We start from the raw sequence: 25,330 nt of genomic DNA, 5'->3' as shown, positions 1-25,330 counted from the left end.
TCCATCATTCTGAATGTGTCCTGCTTCCTCATTCTTCCTCCAGCTTTATATGCTGAGCATGACACCACGTGGTCTGGGATATCCCTGGGGTAAGCTATCCTGGCTGTATCCCCTCCCAACTCCTTGTGCACACCCAGCCCACTCACTGGCGGGGTGAGATGAAATGAGGAGCAGAAATGGCCTTGGCACTGTTTAAGTGCCATATTACAAATGACTAAGACATCACTGTGTTATCAGTGTTTGCAACACAAATCCAAAACATGGCCCTGTACCAACTACTATGAAGAAAATTAACTGTATCCCAGTCAAAACCAGCACAGACTTAAAATAGAACAGTAATGCCTCTAAACTGTTCTGAAAATGGGTTAGGAGACTTGCAATCAGCTGAGCACAAGTATAAATCTTGTCTTGGTTTTTTTTTGTGCTTACAATATCATTAAAATAATATAGCTTATTTTATTCTGAAAGCTTCCAGTTTTTCTGCCTTCCCATATGGCTATGTACCATCCTGCTAATGACTTTTGCAGAGCACTCAAGGAAATTGATTGAAGTGTATATTGTCATTTATATGTTTTACAGGAAAGATGAAAGGAGAGCAGAAGGCATGTTCCTTACCTTTAACCTTTATCTTGCTGTTCATCTGTATCACTGGGCATGCAACTACTGACTTAGATGACACCGAAGAAGAGGATGTTCTGGGTAAGAGGATACCTTGTCAAAATTGGTCACTACAATTTAAGATATGCACTGTTCTGCATTAAGCATATGCTTAGCATGGTCAAGACTATTTAATACAGAATACACTTGTTTCTTTTAAACTCCTACATACATAAATGTCCTTGTTTGAGGGCAAGGCCATATTTATCTTTGCCCTGCCCTGTAATTAGTAGTTTTGTAACAATCCTTAGCCTAATCTTGCAGTTAGTTCATGAAGGCCAGATAACTTACTTTGTCACCAGAACAAAAAATCTGCTGGATGGTTTGTTTGTTTTTTTCCCTCTATTTACTTTTTTTATAAAAAAACAATAAAAAATAATCTCAAGTTAATTAAATAGTCCTTTTTGGGACAGTATTATTATCACTGGTTATTTTCCAACCAGTTATTTAGGATTATACAACCAGTAACTGATTAAGGATAAGAAACAGTTCTGAAATTTTGGGCTTGTTTTCCAAAGTAATAAACCAATCAAATGTTATGCTTAGAAATTAAACTGGGACCCTGGTTTTGTGGCTACTGAAGACTCGGTTGCAGTGTTTAAAAATTTAAAATTTTTTTGCAGTGCTGTTTCTATAAAATTATTAAATTGTTGCTAATTAAAATTATGTTTGTGGTTTCCTAAGAGCACAATTTTGGTTTTGGTGAATTTAACTGTAGAAATCTTGAAGCATGTAATTTCACTGAGTGCATTTATTTTCTGAATTAGTTATAAATTGTAACATAAGTTGTGTGCATCCATTGTTTGTGATATTATGTTTTAGGATGACATTGGGGAACAAGTGCTCTGTGAATCTAAAAGGGGAATTTTGTCTATTAATATTTAAATTACAGTCATAATTAAGATGGCAAGTCAAGTCCAATGAGGTAAAAAGGGTAACAAGAAAATAAAACCAAAACAAAAATACAACAAAAAAACCCCCAAACTACTTCATGTCTATCTTTCAGTAATATTTGATGTGGTTCAGAGCATCTCAGTTGATGTTCCAAAGTCTGAAGAAAATGACTCACAAGTTGTATGTGCTTTTTATTCATATGCGAAAGTTTATCAAGAATAAATGTGACTGCTTCAAGAAAAAGAAGGAAACACATGGGTAGGAAGAGGACTGAAGAGTGTGTGGGTGGGAAGCTGTCAAACTGACAAAGATGGAGAGAGAAGAAACAGCTATTCATTAGTGACAAGGTGCATAGTATTGATATCACTTATCAAAGTCACATTTACAAGAAAGCTTGGAAAGATGACAGCATATCTTTATAATTAAGGGTAACCACAGAAACTTGTATAAGGTTGAGAATCCATAACCTAAGCAAACAAAACCAGAAAGTAAAAAGTCAGAAATATTCCTGACCAAGTTTTCCCCTTTTAATTTATATAGTTTTGTTCTCAAAAAGCAACTCTGCAGTAGTGTTATCTTTGATATTTGTTCTGCAGTAGTGTTATCTTTGATATTTGTTCTGACATAGGTATAATACAGAAATCAGTTCACTTTCTAATGAAAAGGCTATGCACTGATCATATGCTTAGGGCTACAGCATGACTAACAGCAGATTATCAGAGCTCTCACAATGATCTTACTGCATGCTAATTAATAGTGGCTGTTCATGTTTTAAACTATGTCTCGAGTTGAAAAAAGTCGTCATGACACTGAGCATCAACTGTAACCATTATTTAATGTATTTCTACCAAAGCAAACACAATTTTGTTGGTCTAAGATAGTACAGCTGTATAATTCTATAGAATTTCTAATTTTTTTTTTTTTACCAGACACCTAAACTCTATGAGTAATAGATACCAAACAGGGCCAGATCCAAAGTGAAAGGTTAAACTAATTTTATTGTTAAAATTACAAATGAAACATGCTATACTTTAAAAGGAGAATCAATGCATTCATAAATATAAGGTAGAAAATAACTGTTGAAGCACCTGTATAACAAGATTGTAATGCTTAAGGTAGAGGATTATGTTCAGCTCTGGGCACTACAATTTAACAATAACCCATAACAATAGGAAGAATCATAGAATCGTTAACACTGGAAAAGACCTTTAAGATGAGAGGCACCCAAAGGAGAGTTGTCAGACAGTTAAAAAGCAAGGCCAGTAAAAAGATTGGAATAGGTTTTTTTGTATAGTGATAATTAAGAGGAGACAAAAGTATTTCAAAAGAAGGAAAGTAGACCAGAGGTAGGCTACTGAAGTGTTACAGTGAGTGCTAGGGGACTGCTAAGTATGTAGACTTCAAACAACCTGGGAAGAAGGTGATCCTAGACAACCCAAAGTAAAGGCTGATAGTGCAGTAGGCCATTTTGCCTCCTGCAGTAGCCTTGCATTGCAAGCCACCAAATGGCATACTAGAAATCAAAACAAATTTACTATATATATATGGTTTTCATTTATTCTGTCTATGAACTGAAGAAGTTAAAAATTTATTTAAGATGTAATAAAGAATATTTAGGCTTCATATTACAGGAAAAAGCCTGTCTTGCAAGAAGGGTAGTGAAATCCTGGAACAGTATGCTTCAGATTGCTGGGAATTTTACTTCACTGGAGATTTTTAAGAACAATTTAGACATCTGTCAGAAAAGATCTCTATGTATTTATCCCATAGAAATATGGGATTAAAACATTAATTAAAAACTCCATTAAAAACCCTTACAATTTTAACTTCTATTGTTTGTAGTGAAGGATATTTACTTACTTTCTTCACCGACATCTTTGCTAAATGTTATATCCTGTGTTATTCACGCAGGACCTTAAACATAGCAGGGAGGACTTGTTCCAGTGCTCAGTACAGGAGAGGAGGCCTTAACACTAAGAACTAGTTTTCTCGAGGTATATTCCACATGTGAAATGAGCTCAAGCAGATATGTATCCATGCACATCTAGTGGCCAAACACTCACACTTGCCTTCTCATCTGCTACTCTAATCTGAGGAGGAAAGCTAATTTAAAATCATCTGTGTGACTTAAATGTTCCCAGGTGTAATATAATGAAGAAGAATTCTTTCACTGTTCCCAGACACAAGCATGATTCAGTTCCCATTAATCCCTTTGAGACTGCTTTCTTCAAAGTCATTTGGTTATTGCTCAATGTTGAAGGGTTTTGCCCCTGGAGGTTTCACAGGGTACAGATTTTAGTCAAGGCATGTTAACTTTCTACCAGTCCTAAGAAAATAAATGCCTGTGAGACAAAGCCATAATGTTTACAGCAGATGTCAGTACATCTAACAGTGGTAACAGTACCATTGTGATTGCAGAGAAAGGCTTAGGATGTAAGCAAAACAATGTTTAAGTTCTGTGGGTTTGATGGGAAATAGGCAAGGAGTTGAGATCACAAAGTTTCTAAGATAAACTCTGCTAAGCCGTTTGTTCATCAGCTTTGTGTAGTTTTGCAACCATATTTACACACTCTTTCTATTTTGATACCCCACAACATTGGTGTGGCATAATGTACCAAGCAAAATGAGCTGACATAACCCTATGACTCAAATTCCAGTAGTTAGGAAACCTACTAAGTTTTCATAAACTCTTGTAGGCTGAACTAGGTCACTGAGACAGGTCATGCAGGAGATCTCATTTCCTGTGTGCCAATAAAATGTTTATAAACCAGCTGCCAGCTCTCACCCCAACCCCATTTGAGTTGGATTTATTTCCGTGGAGCTATGAATGTTTGATTGTACCGTTTCAGGAGTTATTCCAAAAGTTACTGATAAGTTTGTTTTGAAGGCATTTTTCCCTATTACTGAGTGGGGGAACTCCAAAGTTTCATTTTGCAGTGCTGTATCCTCTCAACTCTTCAAGTTGAGCCTTTTTAAGTCCCTTCCAAAGGATTCCCAAACCTGTTAAGAACATCAGACCTTTGAACTCCAACTTGGAAACTCCTGTGCCTTCTAAATCCTCATTCTCCATGGACTCAGGATGATATAGATAAGGAAACTGGCAGGAAGCAAATTCAGAAATCTCTTTGGCAAGCTGAGTTTCATTTGAAAGTTTTATTGGATACAATGTCTCTTAAAAATGTTTCTTTTAATTTATCCACATTTCCTATTGAACAGTCTTCAAGAATATTTTCAAATCTATTTTCCTGACTTCAAAATCTGTAAATATAAATTCACTAATGAAGAAACAGCCACAAACTATTTTAAGGTCAAATATTTAAGGAGAAATTTGAAATTAGTCATATTAATCAGTATTTTAACACAAAAATGTCAATTTTTTTAAAAATCTGTGTACTACATTTTTTGTGTTGATGATAATTGTGTAATAAAGGTTACTAGTTTTTCAAGGATTTAAATGCTAGAAGTTAAGAGATTTTAGTGCTGCAAATTGTTTCAGTCCTGTAGGTTTAATAGTTATAAGAGTCTCAAATGAAATAAAATTAATAAACTTCCACTGACCTCAGTATTTATGAAGATTTCTCTCAGCTGTGCATTTCATTTTAAATTTACCTTATTACATAATCTCCACATGTTAAAATTAGGTATCTGCAGAGCAGGTAGGTAGTAGTTATACCAATTCCCTTTTTACCATGTCATGAAGCATGATTTTTGTGAATTATTTTAATTAAAACTGGAATTTTAATCTACTTAGTAGTGGGAAGCTGTACAATGAGCATGTGAACTCTTGGCCCCATCTTTTTTTTTCCTTCCTGTTTCCTGGACCACTGCAAAGACCACTGATGTATGTGTATTTGCATACACATATGAAGATATATGAATCTTCTGATAATCTCTGGCAGAATTAATGACATTTTTTTAATTCTGGTTACTGTTGCAAGCACACAAGCTCAAAGCTTTCAAAATCCTCTAGGTTGAAACAGACCCTTTGAAAAGCAAACCAGAAAAATATATTAAACTAGATATAGATAAGGGAGTAGTATCTCAGACTGGATCATGAGTCAGAATTTCTTTATAGATGTTAACAGTGTAAAACTTTGCTAGTGTTCTTCACAATGTACATGACAATTTTTACAAAACATTCCTTGACCTAATAATGTGTATTGAAACACATAGAAACTATATGATTTGAAAAGATACAGTTCCTTTTTACCTTAACTTTCTACTTGTGCACTTCTAAGCTCTTGAAATGTCTAATCCAAAACACTGAGGTGAAAGAAAATAAAACAATATGCTGACCTTTCAGTATAATCGGTTGGATTTATGCACCACTAATGTGTAGTCTGACAGGGGAATTGTGCCCTCTGCAGGGCTGTCTGGTTTAGGTCATCCTATGCTGTTGACTATGAGATGTCTTTATGAGGTCTGTTCACTATTAGCAGTGCATGGAAGAGTACACAGGGAACCCTCTTTCTGCCTTTTTTTATGCAGGGATAGTCACTATGTCTTTCAGAGTTAATAGGATTTTGTCCATGTATTTGTTGTTCAGAATTACTCACTAGCTATTGTGACCAAGCCAACATCCATAGCTATTTAGAGATTTATGATCAGGAGTTAAAGTTTCTAATACAAACTGTTTTGGTTGAAAATTGAAAACACACATTTGGTTTGTGTTCCAGTGCAGATGATGATTTTCTTTTTACATTTATGTTTAGTGTGTTCAGAGCTTTACAGACAGATGTTATGCAGCACCTCTGTAGATGAAGACATAAGAAATCTTGTCTTGAAGATTGGCTGTGCAGCGAAGCAAGCTAACTTAATACGGATTACTCTACTTCTCTGTATTACAGGTCTTATTTTGCCACCACTGAAACTAGGGCATTCCATCTGTGCCATGAAAGCAGATGAAGGTCCATGCAAAGCAATCCACATGCGTTTTTACTTCAATATTCAAAGCCATGAGTGTGAAATATTTGAATATGGTGGATGTCATGGCAATGAGAACAACTTTCTAACACTGGAAGAATGTCAGAAGAAATGTGTGGTAACAGGCCAGTACCCATTCTCTTATTCTCCTGTCAGTTCTTCATTTGCATCTGTTATTTGTCATCTACAAACCACATGATTTTTTGAAGAAGAGATTCTCTTCTGTTCCTATTAATACAGTAATGTGATGTCTCTAATTACATTCCCAAGTATTATACTGTGCTGTAGTCATCTGACTTATGTAACATTGTGGAAGTAAACATTCAGGATTTGGAAAGATAAATGTCACTCTATTAGTGGACCTGTGGAATAGAGAAGCCAATAAAAGAAAGCTTATTTTGTAGTTAGAACCCTGTTTCAAATGAGTTCTTAAAGTGAAATTGGTTTTGAGTCTGGGCTAAGATGGTGAGCAGTACTGATGATCTTTATTGCTTTCATATTATCTAACCCAATTTTTTATCTCCTTCAGTTGAGAAGCTGATAGAAGCTATCCAAAATCTTGGACATCTGCTATGATTCAACATAAGTAGAACTACAGCAGTAAACAATTCTTATTAAAAGTGTCAGTTACAGCTGTTCGTCATAAAAAATCTGTTTTGTGGAAATCTCATCAATTAATCTTTAGAAAGAAGAAAATGAGATGCAAAATAGGATACACAGCAGAATATGCACAAAGTGCCTTGTGAGTGCTGGTTTTGCTAACAGAAGTGATCCTTGTAACTAATTAAAGCTTTCAGCCTTATGAAAGTAACCATCTCCTGTTCCTCATAGGACTGTATGAAAGGTAGAAGATTCTTAAAATTGGAAGTTACTGCCAGTGGAGCTACAAATTTGACAAGTTTGTAATTTTAGAGACTGAAGGAATTCAAGTCTTATAGAGAGTTTCCTCTGGATACTTAATATGGGGTCTGTTTCCGTGGGAATTTGTTGGAATGTGTCTGGCTGTGTAAACAGGAAGCGATAGTCAGGGAGATACTGGGAGGGGGTGTGAGGGGAAGAGGGCAACCGAAATAGAAAAAAAAATTCCAGAATAGCTACTCAAAGGTGTACCTCAGATGATATACCAACTGTGTGTGAGTTTTTTTTCCCCCAAGTGAATTCATGTGTTGGATGTTCATTCATTTAGACTTTGAAGTAAGATAGAAGGATTTGTTCTCTATTGACGGTACTTTTTAGTCATGTATAACTTGCCCAGCAGCAGAATATGTCATTATTACTGAACTCAAGACAGTGATGCTGGTCAGTCCTGCAGGAGAAAAGAGGCCACAGGTTATTCTGGGGATGGGCAAACACTCAGATTAGAATTGTTAATCTCTCCCGTCTGTTAGAGATGTACCTTGATAGAAACCCACTGCTATACAGATCTCAGCAGGTGTCACTGTACCATCATGGTTTATTCTAGCCCTATCCCTTTCCATAAAACTGGAACTCTACTGATGTACTACAGGCCCTAAGTCTATATATAGATTTGCATGATGTAAATTTGTACCTTCTAAGATTAGCATAAATAACATTCAAGCAAAGCAAGTTTATATATGTTACAAAAAATACTGCCAGAAATTTCAGATTAGAAAAATGATTTTTAGATTTTTATCTAATAGAACAATTTGTTTTAATACAAACTAATGCAACAAAAACACATGTCATAGTCTAACATAGGCTTTGCAAGTTACTCAAGTATGTAGTTCACTTCTTTGGCTCAGACTTTTCTCCCTCTTTATTCAGTTCAGCCACATGAAGGGAAGGAATAAATGAGTACTAATTTTTATTATATATTTCTAATATGACAATTTCCAATGTTGTTTACAATTTACAGAACAAAGCAGGGTTGCTTTCTTACATACACAAAGTAAGCCAGAATAACGTGACTGAGCAGAACAAAGTCTTAAAAGAAAAATTTGACCTGAAGGTTTAATCATAGAATCATAGAATGGTAGGGGTTGGAAGGGACCTTTAGAGATCATCTAGTCCAACTCTCCCGCAGAAGCAGATCCATCTAGATCAGGTCACATATTAACATATTTGACTCTTGAAGATCTTCAAGGAAGAAGACTCCACAAGCCCTCTGGGCAGCCTGTGCCACTGCTCCCTCACCCTCACAGTGAAATAGTTTTTTCTTATATTTAAATGGAACTTTTTGTGTTCCAGTTTCATCCCATTACCCCTTGTCCTGTTGCTAGCTACTATAGAAAAAAAGGATGTCCCAACCTTCTGACACCCACCCTTTAGATATTTATAAATGTTAATAAGATCTCCCCTCAATCTCCTCCAGAATAAACAGCTCCAGTTCCCACAGCCATTCTTCGTATGAAAGATGTTCCAGTCCCCTGATTATCTTGGTGGCCCTGCGCTGGACTCTCTCCAGAAGTCTCTGTCTCCCTTGAACTGAGGAGCCCAGAACTGGACACAGGACTCCAGATGAGGCCTCACCAGGGCAGAGTAGAGGGGGAGAAGAATCTCCCTTGACCTGCTGGACACACTCTTCTTGACGCATCCCAGGATGTCATTGGCCTTCTTGGCCACGAGGGCACATTGCTGGCTCATGTTCAGTTTATTATCAATCAGGACTCCCAGGTGTCTCTCTGCAGAGCTGCTCTCCAGTAGGTCAATCCCCAGCCTGTACTGGTGCATGGGGTTGTTCCTTCCCAGATGCAGGACTCTGCACTTGTCCTTGTTGAATCTCATAGAATCATTTCTGCCCAACTCTCAAGCTGGTTGAGATCCTCCTGAATGGCAGCACAGCCTTCTGGTGAATCAACCAGTCCTCCCAGTTTGATGTCACCAGGGAACTTGCTGAAGGTACGCTCTGTCCCCTCATCTACGTTGTTGATGAAGATGTTGAACAAGACTGGCCCCAGAACTGATCCCTGAGGAACTCCACTGGCCACAGGTTTCCAACTCGATTCTGTGCCATTGATCACAATCTTCTGGGCTCTGCCAGTCAGCCAGCTCTCGATCCACCTCACTGTCCACTCATCCAAGCCACACTGCCTGAGCTTTCTGATGAGGATGTTATGGGAGACAGTGTCAAAAGCCTTGCTGAAGTCAAGGTAGATGACATCCGCTGCTCTCCCCTCATCTAGCCAGCTGGTTATGCACTCATAGAAGGCTATCAGATTGGTCAAACAGATTTCCCCCTGATTAATCGATTTTGGCTCCTCCTGATAACCATCTTTTCTTTCGTATGGTTAGTGATAACATTCAGGATGAGTTGTTCCATTACCTTTCCAGGATAGAGGTGAGGTGGACCGGCCTATATTTTCCTGAGTCATCCTTCCTGCCCTTTCTGAAGACTGGAGTGACATTGGTCTTTCTCTAGTCATCAGGCACCTCACCTGTCCTCCATGATTGTTCAAAAACGATGGAGAGAAGCTTAGCAAGAACATCAGCCAGCTCCCTCAGCACTCTAGGATGCATCCCATCAGGACCCATTTACTTATGAGCCTTAAGCTTGGCCAACAAGTCTTTAACCTCTTCCTCTTCTACCCAAGGCAAGTCCTCTGCTGCCCTGGCCATCCTATTATTATTTCTGGACTGGGATTCCTGAGGGCCAGCCTTGGCTGTAAAGACTGAAGCAAAGAAGGCATTCAGTACTTCGGCCTTCTCTGCATCCTCAGACACCAGGGCACCCTCAGCATTTAGCAGTGGTCCCGCATTCCCCATTGTCATCTTTCTGCTGCTGATGTACTTGAAAAATGCCTTATTGCTGTCCTTAACTTCCCTGGCTAGCTTTAATTCTAGAAGGGCTCTAGCCTTCCTAGTTGCACCCCTGCATGCCCTGGCAATGTTCCTATACTCTTCCCAAGAAGCCAGCCCCTGTTTCAACCTCTCATAGATGGCTGCTTTCTGCCTGAGTTATCCCAGCAGATCCTTGCTCATCCATGGAGGCCTCCTACCTCCTTTTTCTCCTTTCTTGCGTGTTGGGACACACTGATCCTGGGCTTAGAGGAAGTGGTGCTTGAAGATTGACCAGCTCTCTTGGGCACTTCTGTCTTCTGGAATCATATCCCATGAGATTCGTCCAAGCAGGTCTTTGAAGAGGCCAAAGTCGGCTTTCCTGAAATCCAAGATCATGGTCCTGCTTTGTGTCCTGCCTCTTCCATACAGAACCTTGATCTCTACCATGTCATGGTTGCTGCATCCAAGGTTGCCTCCAGCCTTCACATCCCCATCCAGATCCCCCTTATTTATCAGCACCAGGTCCACACACACCCCTCCTCATTGGCTCCTCAATCACCTGTTACAGGAAGTTGTCATCAACAATCTGTAGGAACCTCCTGGACTGTGTGCTCTTGGCTGTGTGGCTTTTTCAGCAAATATCTTGTATGTGAACACAAACATTCACTAATTAGAAAATATCAGAAGAGTAGCTAACAGAGAAAAACTCACTCTTACTAAAAGGTATCCCTGGTCTTGATCCCTTTGACCTTTTCAGTGAGGAGACTGCATGCATTTTATTTACACACAAGATACTAAGTCAAGGTATTATTTATCATTCAAATCTATTTTCTCATCTACTGGCACCACTGTGCATTTCTGTTATTGTACTTGCCATAACAGAAAAATCCATTCAAACAAAAAAAAAAAAAACAAAACACAAATATGAACATTCAATTTTAGAAAGCAAGCAGATTAAAGTTGTTTTTTTCTAATAAATTATATTTTACTTTCAAAAAATTGCATGCTTATAAATCTATCAAGATTGGAAAAACACTATGTTTTTTCACTAAATATTTGTCAAAGCAAAAAAGATCATATCACTATTTTTAAGTGAATAGCAGTTTTTTTAGTGCATTTTAAGGATTTATTTATAACTTATCCTTTAATGGCTTTTGGTAAGATCCACTAATGAGCCTCAGAAAGCAGATATGCTTACAGGAAGAAGTGGCAAGTATCAGTCATGATATTGCTCTGATTTCAGTAGCCTTATACTGGTAAAATGTTGTGCTAATGATATTAAAGTACTTCTTGAAATGATATCCCATTGAGGAAAAATTATGTGGAAATTGTAATTCCTTAGTTACTAAACAACATAAACTGGCATTTCAAGTAAAAATATATATTTTTTTTTAATTATCTAGAAAAAAAGTATTTTCTTGAATATAAATATGTTGCCCTAAATGCAAGCACATGCAAAGTCAAGGTACTCATTGGATCTGAAATGGCTTTTAGGCCACCTCTTTATGAACTAGCTAGAGAAGGGAAAGAAACTTTACCTCGATGATTCAGTTTCTTTTCATATTTAAGATGACTTGCTGCAGAGCATCTCTGTGGAGAGAGACCTGGGAGCTCTGGTTGACAGCAAACTAAAGATGAGCCAGCAATATGCCCTTGTGGCCAAGAAGGCCAGTGGCATCCTTCAATGCACCAAGAAGAGTGAGGCCAGCAGGTCAAGGGAGGTTCTGCTCCCCCCTCTACTCTGCCCTGATGAGGCCTCATCTGGAGTCCTGTGTCCAGTTCTGGGCTCCTCAGCTCAAGAGAGACAGAGAACTTCTGGAGAGAGTCCAGCGCAGGGCCACCAAGATGATCAGGGGACTGGAGCATCTTCTTTATAAGGAGATGCAGTGGGAACTCAGGCTGTTCAGCCTTGAGGAGACTAAGGAGGGACCTCATTAATATTTACAAGTATTTAAAAGGTGTATGATGAGGATGGGGCAACACTTTTTTTCTGTAGTGTCCAGTGATAGGACAAGGGGTAATGGACAAGGCTGGAACACAAAAAGTTCCATTTAAACTTAAGGAAAAACTTCTTTACTGTAAGAGTGATGGAGTACTGTCACAGGCTGTCCAGGGAGAGTGTGGAGTCTCCTACTCTGGAGGTTTTCAAAACCCTCCCTGATGGATTCCTGAGTGATCTGATCTAGGTGAACCTGCTTCTGCAGGGGAGTTCGGACTAGATGATCTCTAGAGGTCTCTTCCAACTCCTACCATGCTATGATTCCATGAAGTCTCACATAGTACTAGAGGTGCAGATTGCCATTTTGATGCTCATGGACCTGTATTTGTTTCTTTAGAAATCAGTTAGGACAGAAGCTGTTTACAATATTGTTCTTTTTCTAGAGTATACTATTTGTGTCTTGGTTTCTTTGTAACTGACTAACAAAAAAATACAGAAGATACAATTCAAGTAACAGATCTTTAAATTTTCATAAGAAACCACTGGATAGGAGCAGAGGACAGTTCTTGGCAGAAATTCATTACATAAGAATGGACGATCAGGGCTGTACTTAAGCAGTATAGAAATGACATTTTACTCCTTTTCTACCTAGGTAAGGACATAGAGCTTGAGACTTAAAATGTACTAGTTAGTCTTGCTTCCAATTTGGGCTGAAGGTTGCCACCCATCAAACCAGTATAAAAGACTTACATTCAGTGTACATTCAGACTAAATAAACTGATATCTTTCTTCTACTTGACTCAGCCTGGGCAGATTTTTGAGTATTGTATTAATATTATGTATTCTATAGTAATTCAGAAGATGTATGTCTATCAGAATTGAATGATATTTTTGTGAGCATTCAAGGGAGATTAATATAATTTTAAAGAGTTAAAAATATTCAAATTATGGTATTAATATTTTATATAGTAATTGTATCTTATGTGGCAAATGTCCTTTCTAGACTTAAAATTATTATTTTGCCATATGGCTTCCATGAGTCATGGATTTAACAGATTTTTCTGTCCCCTACGGGCAACCAGCTTAAAAGTATCTTTCCATATTTGTTAAATTTTCATCACAGAAATTAATGAAAGCTTGCTGCTGAACTCCAGTTAATACCTACATGTAAATTTTAAAAATGAGTGTTTTCAATATCATTCTAAAAGAACGACATTCCTTAAAATGCTTTTTTTTTTTTTTTTTTACTTCTACAGTGCTTTGTTTAGAAAGTTGTGGTTAATCTATTTCTAGTTATGGGTCCACAAAGTTTAATTAATACAATCTTTCAAGATAAAAAATGCAAAGTTACTTTTCTTGATCAGCATTCAGTGTTGGAAAGACCTAGGCTAGGATATGAGGAGAGGGTTTTTTCTGTCACCAGACTGGCTTTTGCTACTTAAAATCTGGTATTTGGCTTTGGGTTTCAGCTGGACCCATTTTTGCCATTCTTGGAGCAGGATTGTTTGCCGGACTGCCACAGCCACTCTCTCACCCAAATCATGTGATTTCCTGGTAATTTGGAATGTTTATCCTAAATTCCAGTTTAGAGGCTAGGACAGAGAGCTAAACTGAAAAAGGCAGGATTGATAGAGAATTTGAGGTGAAAGTGCCTGGAAGTCATGATTAGGTGCTGTAGTGAAGATCTATAAAATTAAATCTTCAGTCTATTGTTGCTACTTTACAATATTGTTGTTTTGATTCTGACCTATATGTTGCATCAATATCTGGAACAGATATTCGGGACCAAATCCTGTACTGGCATATAATTGTCATTGCTCCATAGAATAAAACAAAGTTGTTTAAAGAGGACTGGCTGATGTCTACATCTTGGTACTCAGCTCAAGAACAGTATTTGATGCAGGCATAATAGTGGCCCAAGACTACACCAGCGATGAATCTGCTATAAAGAACTGGACCAATAAAGGCTCCTTCTTTCTGTATTCTCAGATGATGGACAAAATGGTTTAGTGGCATATGCAGTATGCTGTCAGCCATCAGCCATTTAAAAAAATAAACAAATAAGTTAACCCATTTTTTACATTGTAAATCAGTAAACCCCCATACAATTTAGTAGGTTCTTTTTATGAAATCTGGCTCTGTTTTTGCAGTGTTGTACTATATGATTATATTCATCCAGTATTGGTTACTGTAGGAAAATCACCATTTAGTAACTGTAGAAATCAGACTGAAAAGAGAATATGAGTTATAGGAAAATGCTTAAAAATAAATAAAAACCTAAGAGATACTCAGATAATTATCACCATGATGAATGTGAAGGTCAAAATTGCCAAAAACAAGTTAAAGGGAAGTTATGCAATATATACACAGATTCAGAAGAAATGCTGTGAATCAGTGTCTGGTTCTCAAATATTAAGCACAAACATAAGAAAAAAAAAAAAGAGCCGACATGAATGAATCACAAGACTCTTTAAATCAGAACAACTTTTTAAAATTTTTAATGAATCAAAAGATGGAATTTAATAATTCTCAGAACACACCAAAGTCAATACAGTAAGAGGTGAGAAAGGCAAACTACAAGTTGGCTACTCCAAAGCTCTCTAGAAGTGTTCAAAGTTAACAGTCCCAGTTCTGATTCAAGTGTTCTAGAAATAGAAATCAGCTGCATTTTTAGTTATTGTGCCTAATAGTCACAACTTCAGGGAAGAAAAAATTACTTTAAGAGGAGTTTGCCTGTATACTCCATTGTTTACTGAATATGAGTAGAAACACAATTGTCATCACTAGCACAAAGGTCCTAATTTTCAAGGAAATGAATATGTTTCTCAGACTACTTAAGCTTCTAACATGGGAAAATATCTACTGATAAAGGTTCTCAACATGACAACAATTCTAATATCTATTATTTACATAGCAGATTTACTGAGAAATACTTTGTGTACAAAGAAGTTGTGGATTTGACTTTTGGACAGAATACAGAAACAAAAACTAGTAAGATTACAGTATTCTAAGCCTTTATAAACTCACAATAAATTCTTCCTGTTCTGTGCCAGAAAGTAGAGATCATATACCAAAACGGGATAGATTTTTTTTTGCCTAAAGCAGACAGCTGAGTGAAATTAGTGAAATGGCTTGATGTGGGTATCCATTGTTTAGGTCATAGGTTTAAATGCTGAAGGCACAGCCTCCTACTAATAGGACGCATTGTAAAATTGTTCGAATTAATGATATGTCACTCTAAAGTGCATGTCGTCTTTAATATTTTTTAAGAATGCCAGCTGCATTATCCCAGACATGGAAGGATAATGTATCATGTCAGAATTTCTATCCAATATATTTGTTTTGAAAATATAACACAGGCATATCTCCAAATGAAAAAGCAAGATCTGTGACAGAATTACAGTATGCAAGGACAGAAAAGCTAATGCTAAAATCCTATTAGTAAGCAGCCATGGAAGGTATATCACTATATAAAGAATAGTTAGAAACACTTGCTCTGGAATGTGAGTGGAGAATAAACTGCTGAAACTCCTTTCAATTTTGGACCATGAAAAGATTATTATAATTTGGAGGGGAGGGGGGAGGTGTGATGTGTGCAGCAATTCGGGCATAAAAGTAAGATGGCCAGGGTCAGACAAATGTACTGCTTCATTACAGTATGTTTTATTTCATTTCCTTTCCAGCATGCAACTTGAAGCAAGGTATTAGCTGTACCACTCTACCCCTTTTCTCATATGCAAGATGTCAGTAGGCAAAAGAGAGTTTTAGAGAAACTAGCATTTTATAATGCCATTAAGAAAAGCACAAATACAAACCAAGAATTATGAAGCTATGCCATTAAAATGGTTTAGGTGAAGTCCAGAAGCTGCTATTTCATGTGCCTTGCAAAATATGTATGTAATAGAAAATGTATGAGCTATCCTTGGCCACTTTTCTCTCTCTCAGCTGCCAAAAAAATTTCAGCCTTTATTACATGTTGGCTGAGATGGTCTCCCCTTGAAATCCTTTGTAGCTTTATGATTAGGCAGTATCCTAGAAGGGGAAGGTTTGTTTTCAATTGCTGAAAAGGAAGACAGAGTTGAATTCAAATATCCAGCTTCTTCAGCATGTACAATTAAAATCTGGTCTCCTCCATTAAAAATGACAAGAAGTCCATCACTGCTGATCATGCACTAAAAGAACAGTGCAAATAATTTGTTGTTTATATTACCCTAAAGATAATTGCAGATGCTTGGCCAAATGGGCTTTAATATCATAAACAGCACATCAAAACTTTACTCAGACCCTACCTAGCATGGCAAAGGGAATTGGTTCCCTTAGAGAAGAAGGAAGGGAAAGAGATGCTATATTCTTTCTCTCCAGTACTCATCATCATTCCTAAGCACTCTAGTATCCCAGGTGAGACATAACAAGTCTGCTTTTGATAAATACTTGTATTTTTATTTATATTGCAGAATTGCCTCGGAAGATGATGTTAGCAAAAATTAAGAAAGGTAATTATGTTTACATTGTAATCTAAGACTTTTATACAACAACAAGGGATTCAGCTGCTTTTGATTAATTCTTTATTGTTCCAAGATGGCCCACAGCAGCAAAAGCAATGAAAGAATAAAGTTAGTTCTTTTGGTGAACAGACTTCTCTGTTCACCAAAGACTGTGAGCACAGCTGTGGTCACTGAAGATGATAGCTGCAAAGATTCAATGTCTTCTCCCTAAAATGAACACATCATGACACTTTTTTTTCCTTTCTTCAGTAAAAAAAGACTCTTCAGGGATTCAAGCATTGCATCATTAGCCATGAACTCATTATTAGTGTACTTTGAGAATAATATAAATACTTCCTCTACTGTTAGAAAAATAGTAAAAAATCACAAGTAAATAGAACTTTTCAAGTATTGCCTGTGTAGGAGCTAACAGAGGTTAAGGCAGATGTACTAATTACATATTATTCAGGGGGACAAGTTTCCCATTCCTGAAGGGGCAGATTGCTAACAGAAATTTAAATGTCTGACACTCACATTTCCTAAATAGCCAGTGCTTAAGCATTGCGAATCACTTGTCTGAAACTATTGGTCTGGAGATAACCAGTGTTCCTAACAAGGATATTTGAGTTTGAGGCTTACAGTAGAGCTTATGAAAAGTTATCCTACCCTTCTGCTTTTCACATTAGAGACTTACCTGGATTGAGCCAAGTGCTGGTAGCCAGAGCTCCCCAAATACGGACATCATAGAATCATAGAATGGTAGGGTTTGGAAGGGACCTTTAGAGATGAGTAGATTTCTTTACAAGATAGATCTTCTTTCTCTGTTTATCATCCTTCATCCCTTCTTCCAATTACTTGCTCTTGAATTGTTGTGCTTTTTATTCTTTGCAGAAATACCAACATTTGCACATACATTTTGAAAAAGACTAATTAATTTATCTTTGCAAAATGATATTTTATATATTTTCATACTGAGAGGATGGTTTTGTTTTCCTGTTTTCTACTGTCTTTTCTATTCTTAATCCATTTTAAAAATCCCCAAAACCAAAAAAAAACCCCACATGATTCTATGCTATGGAAGTTACCAAAGTTGATTTTTCACAGATGTTGCAGACATTTGGCACTACTCCATTTGAAGGTCTGACCCTAGTTCCCTGTTTTTAATGACAAAACAGAACATAACCTGTTAAATTCAGTTGGTGGCTCTCATCAGATTTATAACGTGTTTACTTTTGTTTCAAGTAATATAGTCTTGACTATTGAGTCTCTGGAGAAAGACATGGCATTTAGAAGTGTAATACTAGTTTATAGAGTTAGGATTATGCTACCTTCGTGACCTCTCTTCAAAAGCAGCTATACAAGTTAGCTGAAAAGTCAATTTATTTGGACTTCATTTCCTTTTTTCTGCAAGAATCATTTCAGTACAAGGATTTTCTAAATGAAGAGCAGCAGTTTTTAAGAATCAGTCATAACTCTGCAGTATACTTTACATACCCTCATCTGCCTTCCTTTCTCATAGTTAATATCTATCTCATAATATTTTTCTGTTATTTCACAATATTATGCAATGTTTGATGAAAGAATTGTTGCTGTAGTGCCTGTGAGGTCTTTGTAGAAGGTACATGGAATGGATACCACTGGTAGATTCTTGCCTTCTACTTGTCTATGTAACTGCCTCATTTCCGCTCTCATCTGAAAGTATATCATATCACTTGTCCATACTTTTTGTATTTGTTGGGTTATGTGAACTTAGTTTTGTAAATCTGTGAACATCAATAAATGCTGCATTTGAACAGCAAGAAATGTTAAATATCTGAACTGTAGTACACATATACTTACTGGCAGACAATGAAATTGAGGGTGAAACCCCAAAATTTAGCTATTCAGGACTGCTTAAAATAGTTGATTTTGTTACTTTATGTAAGAACATTTTAATGGTTTAATTTCATATGTGATCTCTGAAAATTACATCAGGTTTTATGACAACTGAAATGTTGAAAATATCAACAATTATTTCTTGGAAAAACACTATTTATGAGCTATTATAATGTTTTATATAAATATATGATGTGCACCGTTTGAATTTAATAACATTATTGTCCTCACAATGATTTTTATTGGATATTTGGCTAAAATAGATGTATCAGGATTGACTTATAACTCCATAATCTACTTCAAATGTGTTAGGGACTTTAAAATAGTTGTTCTACAGTCATTTTTATTAAAATGGCAGCCCTCTGCACAGTTTTAGTCTCAATATTCTTTTAACAGGTAAGAAAGACTTTTTATATTTTATGTCTGATATGATTGTCTGATGGCTAGATATGCTTTTCTCTGCAAATCAGCTGAGAAAAAAATCATATTTCAAGTACTCATTAGCAAGAATTTGAGAATACCACCACATATATTTCATTATTTTCATTATTTTCTTTTAAGAATATACTTTTGAGAAGAAATTGAATATGGCAAGAAATTTACATTTAGAGATCACTGTACAGCTATGTGGGGGTTTCTTCTATGCCAGAAGACATGATATAATGCCTTCATATTCAGTCAAATTACACAGTATTGATTTGTTAACTGGTTTTGATTGACATTGTATTTATTGTTTGAAAACTAGAAACTGGAACTGAAAAATAATAGAATGGCTGCTCTGTCTCCTAATTTCCTGTATCTTTTTATAGCAGTTGACTGTTCCAGACAAGATGCATTGTTAGGTTTTTTCTGTTATTTTTTTAAGAAAGATTTCCTTTTCCCTTCTATTTTAACAATGCTTTCTCTATAATTCACACTAACGTTGACTAAAATGACTACATATATGACAAGAATATGCACTTGGATTCAAATGATTCAACTGAGATTCAAGTATTGGTTTAAATGCAAAGTAAAAGTTAATTTTCATTTTAGAGCTTCAATGTAGGAGGATACTTAAAGGAATCATTAGTCCTCATTTTCCAAGATACAATTTAGAATTAAAAAGGCAATAAAATTGTCCCCATAATGTTCCAGCAGTGTTATATACAGAGCAAAAGCAGTATAACAATACAGCAGTTATTTTATTGTTAGTCTTTAGTCCAAAGTTACAGGTTTATTTCATAAATATCCTCCAGTTCTATTGTTGTCTTGGAATGTGTGTTGATTTTTTTTCTTCCCCCACCCTGTTCATCATTTACTGTTGCAGAAAAGCCCAACTTCTGCTTTCATGAGAAAGACCCCGGAATCTGCCGAGGCTATTTTTCCAGGTATTTTTATAACAAAGAGACAGAGTTATGTGAAGTATTCAAGTATGGTGGGTGCCTAGGAAACCAGAACAACTTCAAGAACTTGGAAGAATGCCAGACTACCTGCCAAGGCAACTGTAAGTTGTTGTCCTCATTATTCTTAGTTTTATTCTTGTATAAACTATGTTATGTTTTGAAGGTATCTTGCATGGAAAAACAAGCAACTTAGGGTACCCTGAGGTGGCAATATTTATATCCAAAATTAATATCAATTATATTTTTTTAAAATAAAAATACAAAAGTGAAAAACTAAAAACTGAAAAAATGGTAAGTACTATTAACTTCAGTGATTATTACAGGACTTCTACCTTTTTATTTTTTTCATGAAGGTTAATCTAAAATCTGCCTGCTGATTGGCTTTATAATATCATAAAATGCTAATTTATACTAACCTGTACATCTGAATGTACTCTTTTCAAACCAAACCTTGTAATGAAAAGAGGTCCCAATATAGGTGTTTCTGGTTTTACTGTTTCTTTTGGCTTCCTGACAAAGAGCATTGGAACACCCGCCCTTCACTTGTGAATGATTTGGCTGTGCAGCTTAGGACGGAAAACAACCACTCACACTGACCATAATCATTCATCTGTTTCTTTGTCCTACTAGTTCCTACAGATTGTTTTATATCAGAGTATAGTAACCTGCATAATTTCTCTCCTCATTACAAAGTACTTTATTCAAAGTGCAAATACATTTTCCCTCCCAGAGCTTCCAGACTCTTGTCTTACTTGTCTGAAGTGGGTCTTATTCCAAGGCTGTTTCATTATCAGTCATTTTGGCAAGAGGAATTAGAGCTTATTCACATTTAGAATAGGCAAGACTCATTATGGTTCTCTTTAAAAGACTTTTTAGAATATATACATACAGAACTTTTTGATTTTCCTCTGCCTTCGCTGAAGCACTTCTTCCCGAGCAATGATTCAACTTTTACCTTCTGGGCTAAAAGTTCCAGAATGCTTTTTTGACCAGGAGCTGACTTTAATCTGAAGTAAAATCTCCATTTAAATTTGTATGAATCCCCAAGAAGAGAGAATTAGGGATCATTACCATGGTTTAAATAGATGAAATTTTTTACCTTAGTGCTATTGAGTTATTGATAACAGTTGGGGTTTTTATTTTTTCTTATTGTTTTCTTTTTGGTTTTCTTTTAGCAAACTTATTGCCAGTTGTTCCATCTAAAGATCATCCCAACACTGTGAATAGTAGTTCCTCAGTGGAAGAACCCAACCAGTTCCCAGGAATTTTTGGTAAGAATTTACTTAGCTGTTTCTAGTTACCCTTTTTTAATGTAGACACTCTTTGGCTTGTCCACTCATTTTCCTGTTTATTTCAAGATATGTATGTTAGATGAAATACATAAACACAGTGAATTCAGTAACAATATTTTAAAAAAAGCTTACCAAACCATGTATGATTTAAATATTACATTGGTAAATTTAAAGAAAAAGGATTCCATCCCAAGGTTTCCTCACCACATCAATCTCTCATGCCTTTGGCTTTACAGAAACATATTGCCTTTTAGAGGTATTAATACTAGCATAGAGCAAGGTAAATGGATATCAATCATAGCTTATTTTCAAAGCTTTGTTTTGCATATATATCACATACTGTTTTGCTTCTTTTTTTTCCACCTTTTAGTAAATTCATTGCCAACTGCTTCAAATGAGGAGAAATCCAACACTCTGAACAGTAGTTCCACAAAAGAGAAGCACAAGCAGTTTCCCATATTTTTTGGTAAGAATTCACTTTTGCAGTTCTTAGTTCTCAGTCTTCTAGATCTGCTCTGGATTGCTTTTTTTTTCCCCTCACTCGTTTTCCAATATATATGAGACTAAAGAATATGTCAAATTATAAGCAGAAAAAGTTGAAGCAATGAAATCTATTGCTACTTACAAGTCTTCCATGAATATTAAAGTGGAAGACTGACCACAGCTTGTCCTCTTCTGAAAGTATGTGCTTCTTGAAAGTCTGAATTTAAGGACCAAGAGCAAAAGAAGTAATGCAGAGTTCTTTTAGTTGAAAACAGTACTTTTGTGGCAATCTAATTGGCAGCCGCTTTAAAGCTCTTTTTACCCATTAAAAAAAGACCATATTTGGATTTTTTATTATGGCACAGTATATGTATCATAATATATTTTTTTTTCACTAAGGATATATTAAACTCAGTTCTTGATTTGATTGTAATCAAAGAAAGTATGAATTAATTTTGTGTCTGCTTCAAGATATTTTTGCACTGTGTATTATACTGCAGATGAAAATCTGGACTTTTGTTGTAGAGGGCTAGGATTTAACAGTTTCTGCAGCTGGATGCTGTCTACTACAGATTGTTGGTACTTGCTTACACTGTAAAAGGTGTTTGAATTTGAGGCATGTCATTTTTATGATCCACAGTTAAGCAAGAGGAAACAAGAAACAGTTGGAAAAAGCCTGAGCGTTCTTACCAAGTATTTCTGTTGACTATTTTGCATTTAAACATATTTGTGCTTTTGAGGATTCAGTAATGGCTTACAGATTCATTAAAGTTTTTGTGTTTTATATAATCTGTAAGCTAATGGGCATGTTGGAAAGTATTCCTGTGTTCTTTGTTTAGAATGGTATGTCTAATAAAGGTTGAATGACTGTTGTATTCTAATTTTGCGCTTGCGTTGATATCCACATGTACCGTTGGGTTGAGGTAAGTTTCTGTGACAGTTGAACTGTTTGTTTGCCACATCCAAAGCATCAATACACTCTGTTATTAAACTGACCGTATATAAACCAGTAAAGCTTTTGGCAACTTATGTTACTGAAAAACATTTGAATGATTTAAACCCTGGTAATAAGAATAAGGACATAAGAGTATACACATTCTCCGAAGGATTTACTCATAACATGAATCCCCAAATCCCCAAAACAACTAAATTATACAAGCAAAGGGCTACAATACATTGTGTTTTCTCAGAGGACACAGAAAGATTCTTGGAAGTATCAGCACTAGAGAAGTTTCTGGTAGACTAGTTTCTGTGAGGGAGAGGTAAGGATAAGAGGAGAAGACTTGAAGGTTGATAAAGAAAGTGTCAGTGAACAAGAGTGGGTGGAGTCAGTGTAGCTGGATGGGAGAGGTAAGAAACATGACCTTGGAAAGAGAGTGTATTTCAGTGGAAAATCTGAAGACCCCACAGGTTCTTCCCTACTATCTAACCTTTCATAGAATCATAGAGTCATAGAATGGTAGGGGTTGGAAGGGACCTTTAGAGATCTAGTCCAACCCCCCTGCAGAAGCAGAGGTGCACCTAGATCAGGTCGCACAGGAACATGTACAAGTGGGTCTTGAAGACCTCCAAGGAAGGAGACTCCACAACCCTTCTGGGCAGCCTGTTCCACTGCTCCATCATCCTCACAGTAAAACAGTTTTTTCTTATATTTAAGTGGAACTTTTTGTGTTCCAGTTTCATCCCATTACTCCTTGTCCTGTTGCTAGCTACTACAGAAAAAAGGGATGTCCCAACCTCATGACATCCACCATTTAGATATTTGTAAATGTTAATAAGATCTCCTCTCAGTCTCCTCTTCTCCAGACTAAATAGCCCCAGTTCCCACAGCCTTTCTTCGTATGAAAGATGTTCCAGTTCCCTGATCATCTTGGTGGCCCTGCGCTGGACTCTCTCCAGAAGTTCTCTGTCTTTCTTGAGCTGAGGAGCCCAGAACTGGACACAAGACTGAAGATGAGGCCTCATCAGGGCAGAGTAGAGGGGGAGAAGAACCTTTATCTGCATTACACTAGCCTGCCCTGTGAAACCACCTGCTGCCATTCTGTTTATCAGCTTGTATCTTTCAGGCTGTTGGGATGGGCTAAAATCTTGTGCTTTTGCGCAATGACATGACAGAATCACCAAATGGTAGGGGTTGGAAGAGACCTCTAGAGATCTAGTCCTACCCACCTGCTAAAGCAGGTTCACCTCAATCAAGTTGCACATGAATGTGTCCAGGAGGTATTTGAAACAGCAAGAAGAAAGAGTAGGGACAAAACTGACAGCTGATTTCTACATTTCATGGGAAGGTAGAGGAGGTAGCCTCCACTTCTGCTGCTACTAGAGATAGAAGTGTAAACTGAAGTTGTGAGGTAGAGCCACCTCACACAAACATGCACTATGACTCCCCATGGCCCTCAGAGAGGAACAAGAATATGTGCACATTTGAGATCAGGATGGACTCTTCAGCATGGAGTAGCAGATGCCCATTTTCTGAGGAACAGGCAAAGTAGCTGGTCTGCCACTGCAACCTCTATTTAGCAAGTCTGGTTATCTATCTACCTATTTTAGATACATGACTACCATTATAAAAAGAAATTGCAAGGAGTTATCTCTTACAGAATACCTTACCTCACAATTTAAATGTCATTTCATCTTGAAGAAAAATTTCATATTATTGGTAGTATTTATAACTCTATAATGATATCAGATATATAGACTTCAAAAAAGTTCTGGGTCTTCAGAAAATTACTCTCTTCCTTGGCCAATCAAAACACCTTTTTTTTTTCTTCATAAAGGAAACTTCTAGTGCTATCTCTCAATGAACTTTCTTCAGAGAGTGAAGATTGTTTTGGTCTTTTGCAGACCTAAAATAACTTTCTTAACAGGAAAGTTGAGAGAAAGTGAAGCCAAGAATCAAAGCTTTCATTTTTAGATTATATGAAGTGATCTATGGTGGGAAATTATGAGTGCTGTACTTTACGTTTGATTTATGAGATCTAAGTGGAATGCAGGACTAAAAGTCAATTTTCAGCTCAGCAAATATGGAATGGCATACAGAGGCAGTTCCTGCTATTATTTCTCAAAGTCAGGGTCATATCTATTGCTGATATAAACTAACACAGTTCTATCCTCTATAATGGATCTGGACCAATTTGTACCTACAGAGTACTATCAAGTGCAGATGACTTGTTATTTTTGTAATAGCTTGTCTACTTGAAGATTCTTTTATTTGCTCTTTGCTGCAACTAGAAATGAGATAGTGAAGTCTGCATATACAAAAAATCTGACAAATGTAATGCTTTGTGAATGTCACACCCCCACATCTTGCAAAAGAGAAAGCAGTAAGCATTGTTTCTCATCCAGCTCACCCAAGATCATTTCAAACTCCTTTTGCACTGTGGTCAATTAACAGTTCAATGTCACGCAACTGCAGATAAGCCTGAGAGATATTGTTGCAATGCAAGGTTGGGATTATTTTTTATAAATATAAGTCTCTATCTGAACACACATGTTTCAGAGATTTTGAGGTCATGCCATCTGTTCACACCACAGGGAAAGGTGTCTGTGATTCAAGAAAATGCTGTATTATAAGATACGAATCTTAAACCATACACATTTAAAGATCATTTAGGTAGCAGTAAAGGGTAAGATATGATAGGCTTTTTATAGGTAAAAACAATA

At 36.6% G+C, this 25,330-nt stretch overlaps 1 protein-coding gene across 3 annotated transcripts in view; it reads left to right on the top strand.

Annotated features, from left to right (window-relative positions):
- TFPI (tissue factor pathway inhibitor) overlaps positions 1-25,330 on the top strand; it is a 42,056-nt gene that overhangs the window by 9,267 nt on the left and 7,459 nt on the right. Inside the window, exons 2-8 of one of the 3 annotated variants that reach the window (XM_062003145.1) lie at positions 580-699; positions 6,399-6,599; positions 16,606-16,644; positions 19,817-19,993; positions 21,068-21,163; positions 21,555-21,650; positions 22,308-22,548. In XM_062003145.1, coding sequence (XP_061859129.1) covers positions 585-699; positions 6,399-6,599; positions 16,606-16,644; positions 19,817-19,993; positions 21,068-21,163; positions 21,555-21,650; positions 22,308-22,417 — 834 coding nt within the window. In that variant the 5' untranslated portion in view covers positions 580-584 and the 3' untranslated portion in view covers positions 22,418-22,548. Of the gene's footprint in view, positions 1-579; positions 700-6,398; positions 6,600-16,605; positions 16,645-19,816; positions 19,994-21,067; positions 21,164-21,554; positions 21,651-22,307; positions 22,549-25,330 lie in introns of those variants that run through there. The other 2 variants (XM_062003143.1, XM_062003144.1) reach the window with 2 other exon arrangements.

Source organism: Colius striatus, chromosome 9 (assembly GCF_028858725.1).
Source record: "Colius striatus isolate bColStr4 chromosome 9, bColStr4.1.hap1, whole genome shotgun sequence".
Classification (NCBI taxonomy): domain Eukaryota; kingdom Metazoa; phylum Chordata; class Aves; order Coliiformes; family Coliidae; genus Colius; species Colius striatus.
The sequence above is the reverse complement of the archived record's forward strand: the minus strand, read 5'-3'. Positions and strand labels throughout refer to the sequence as shown.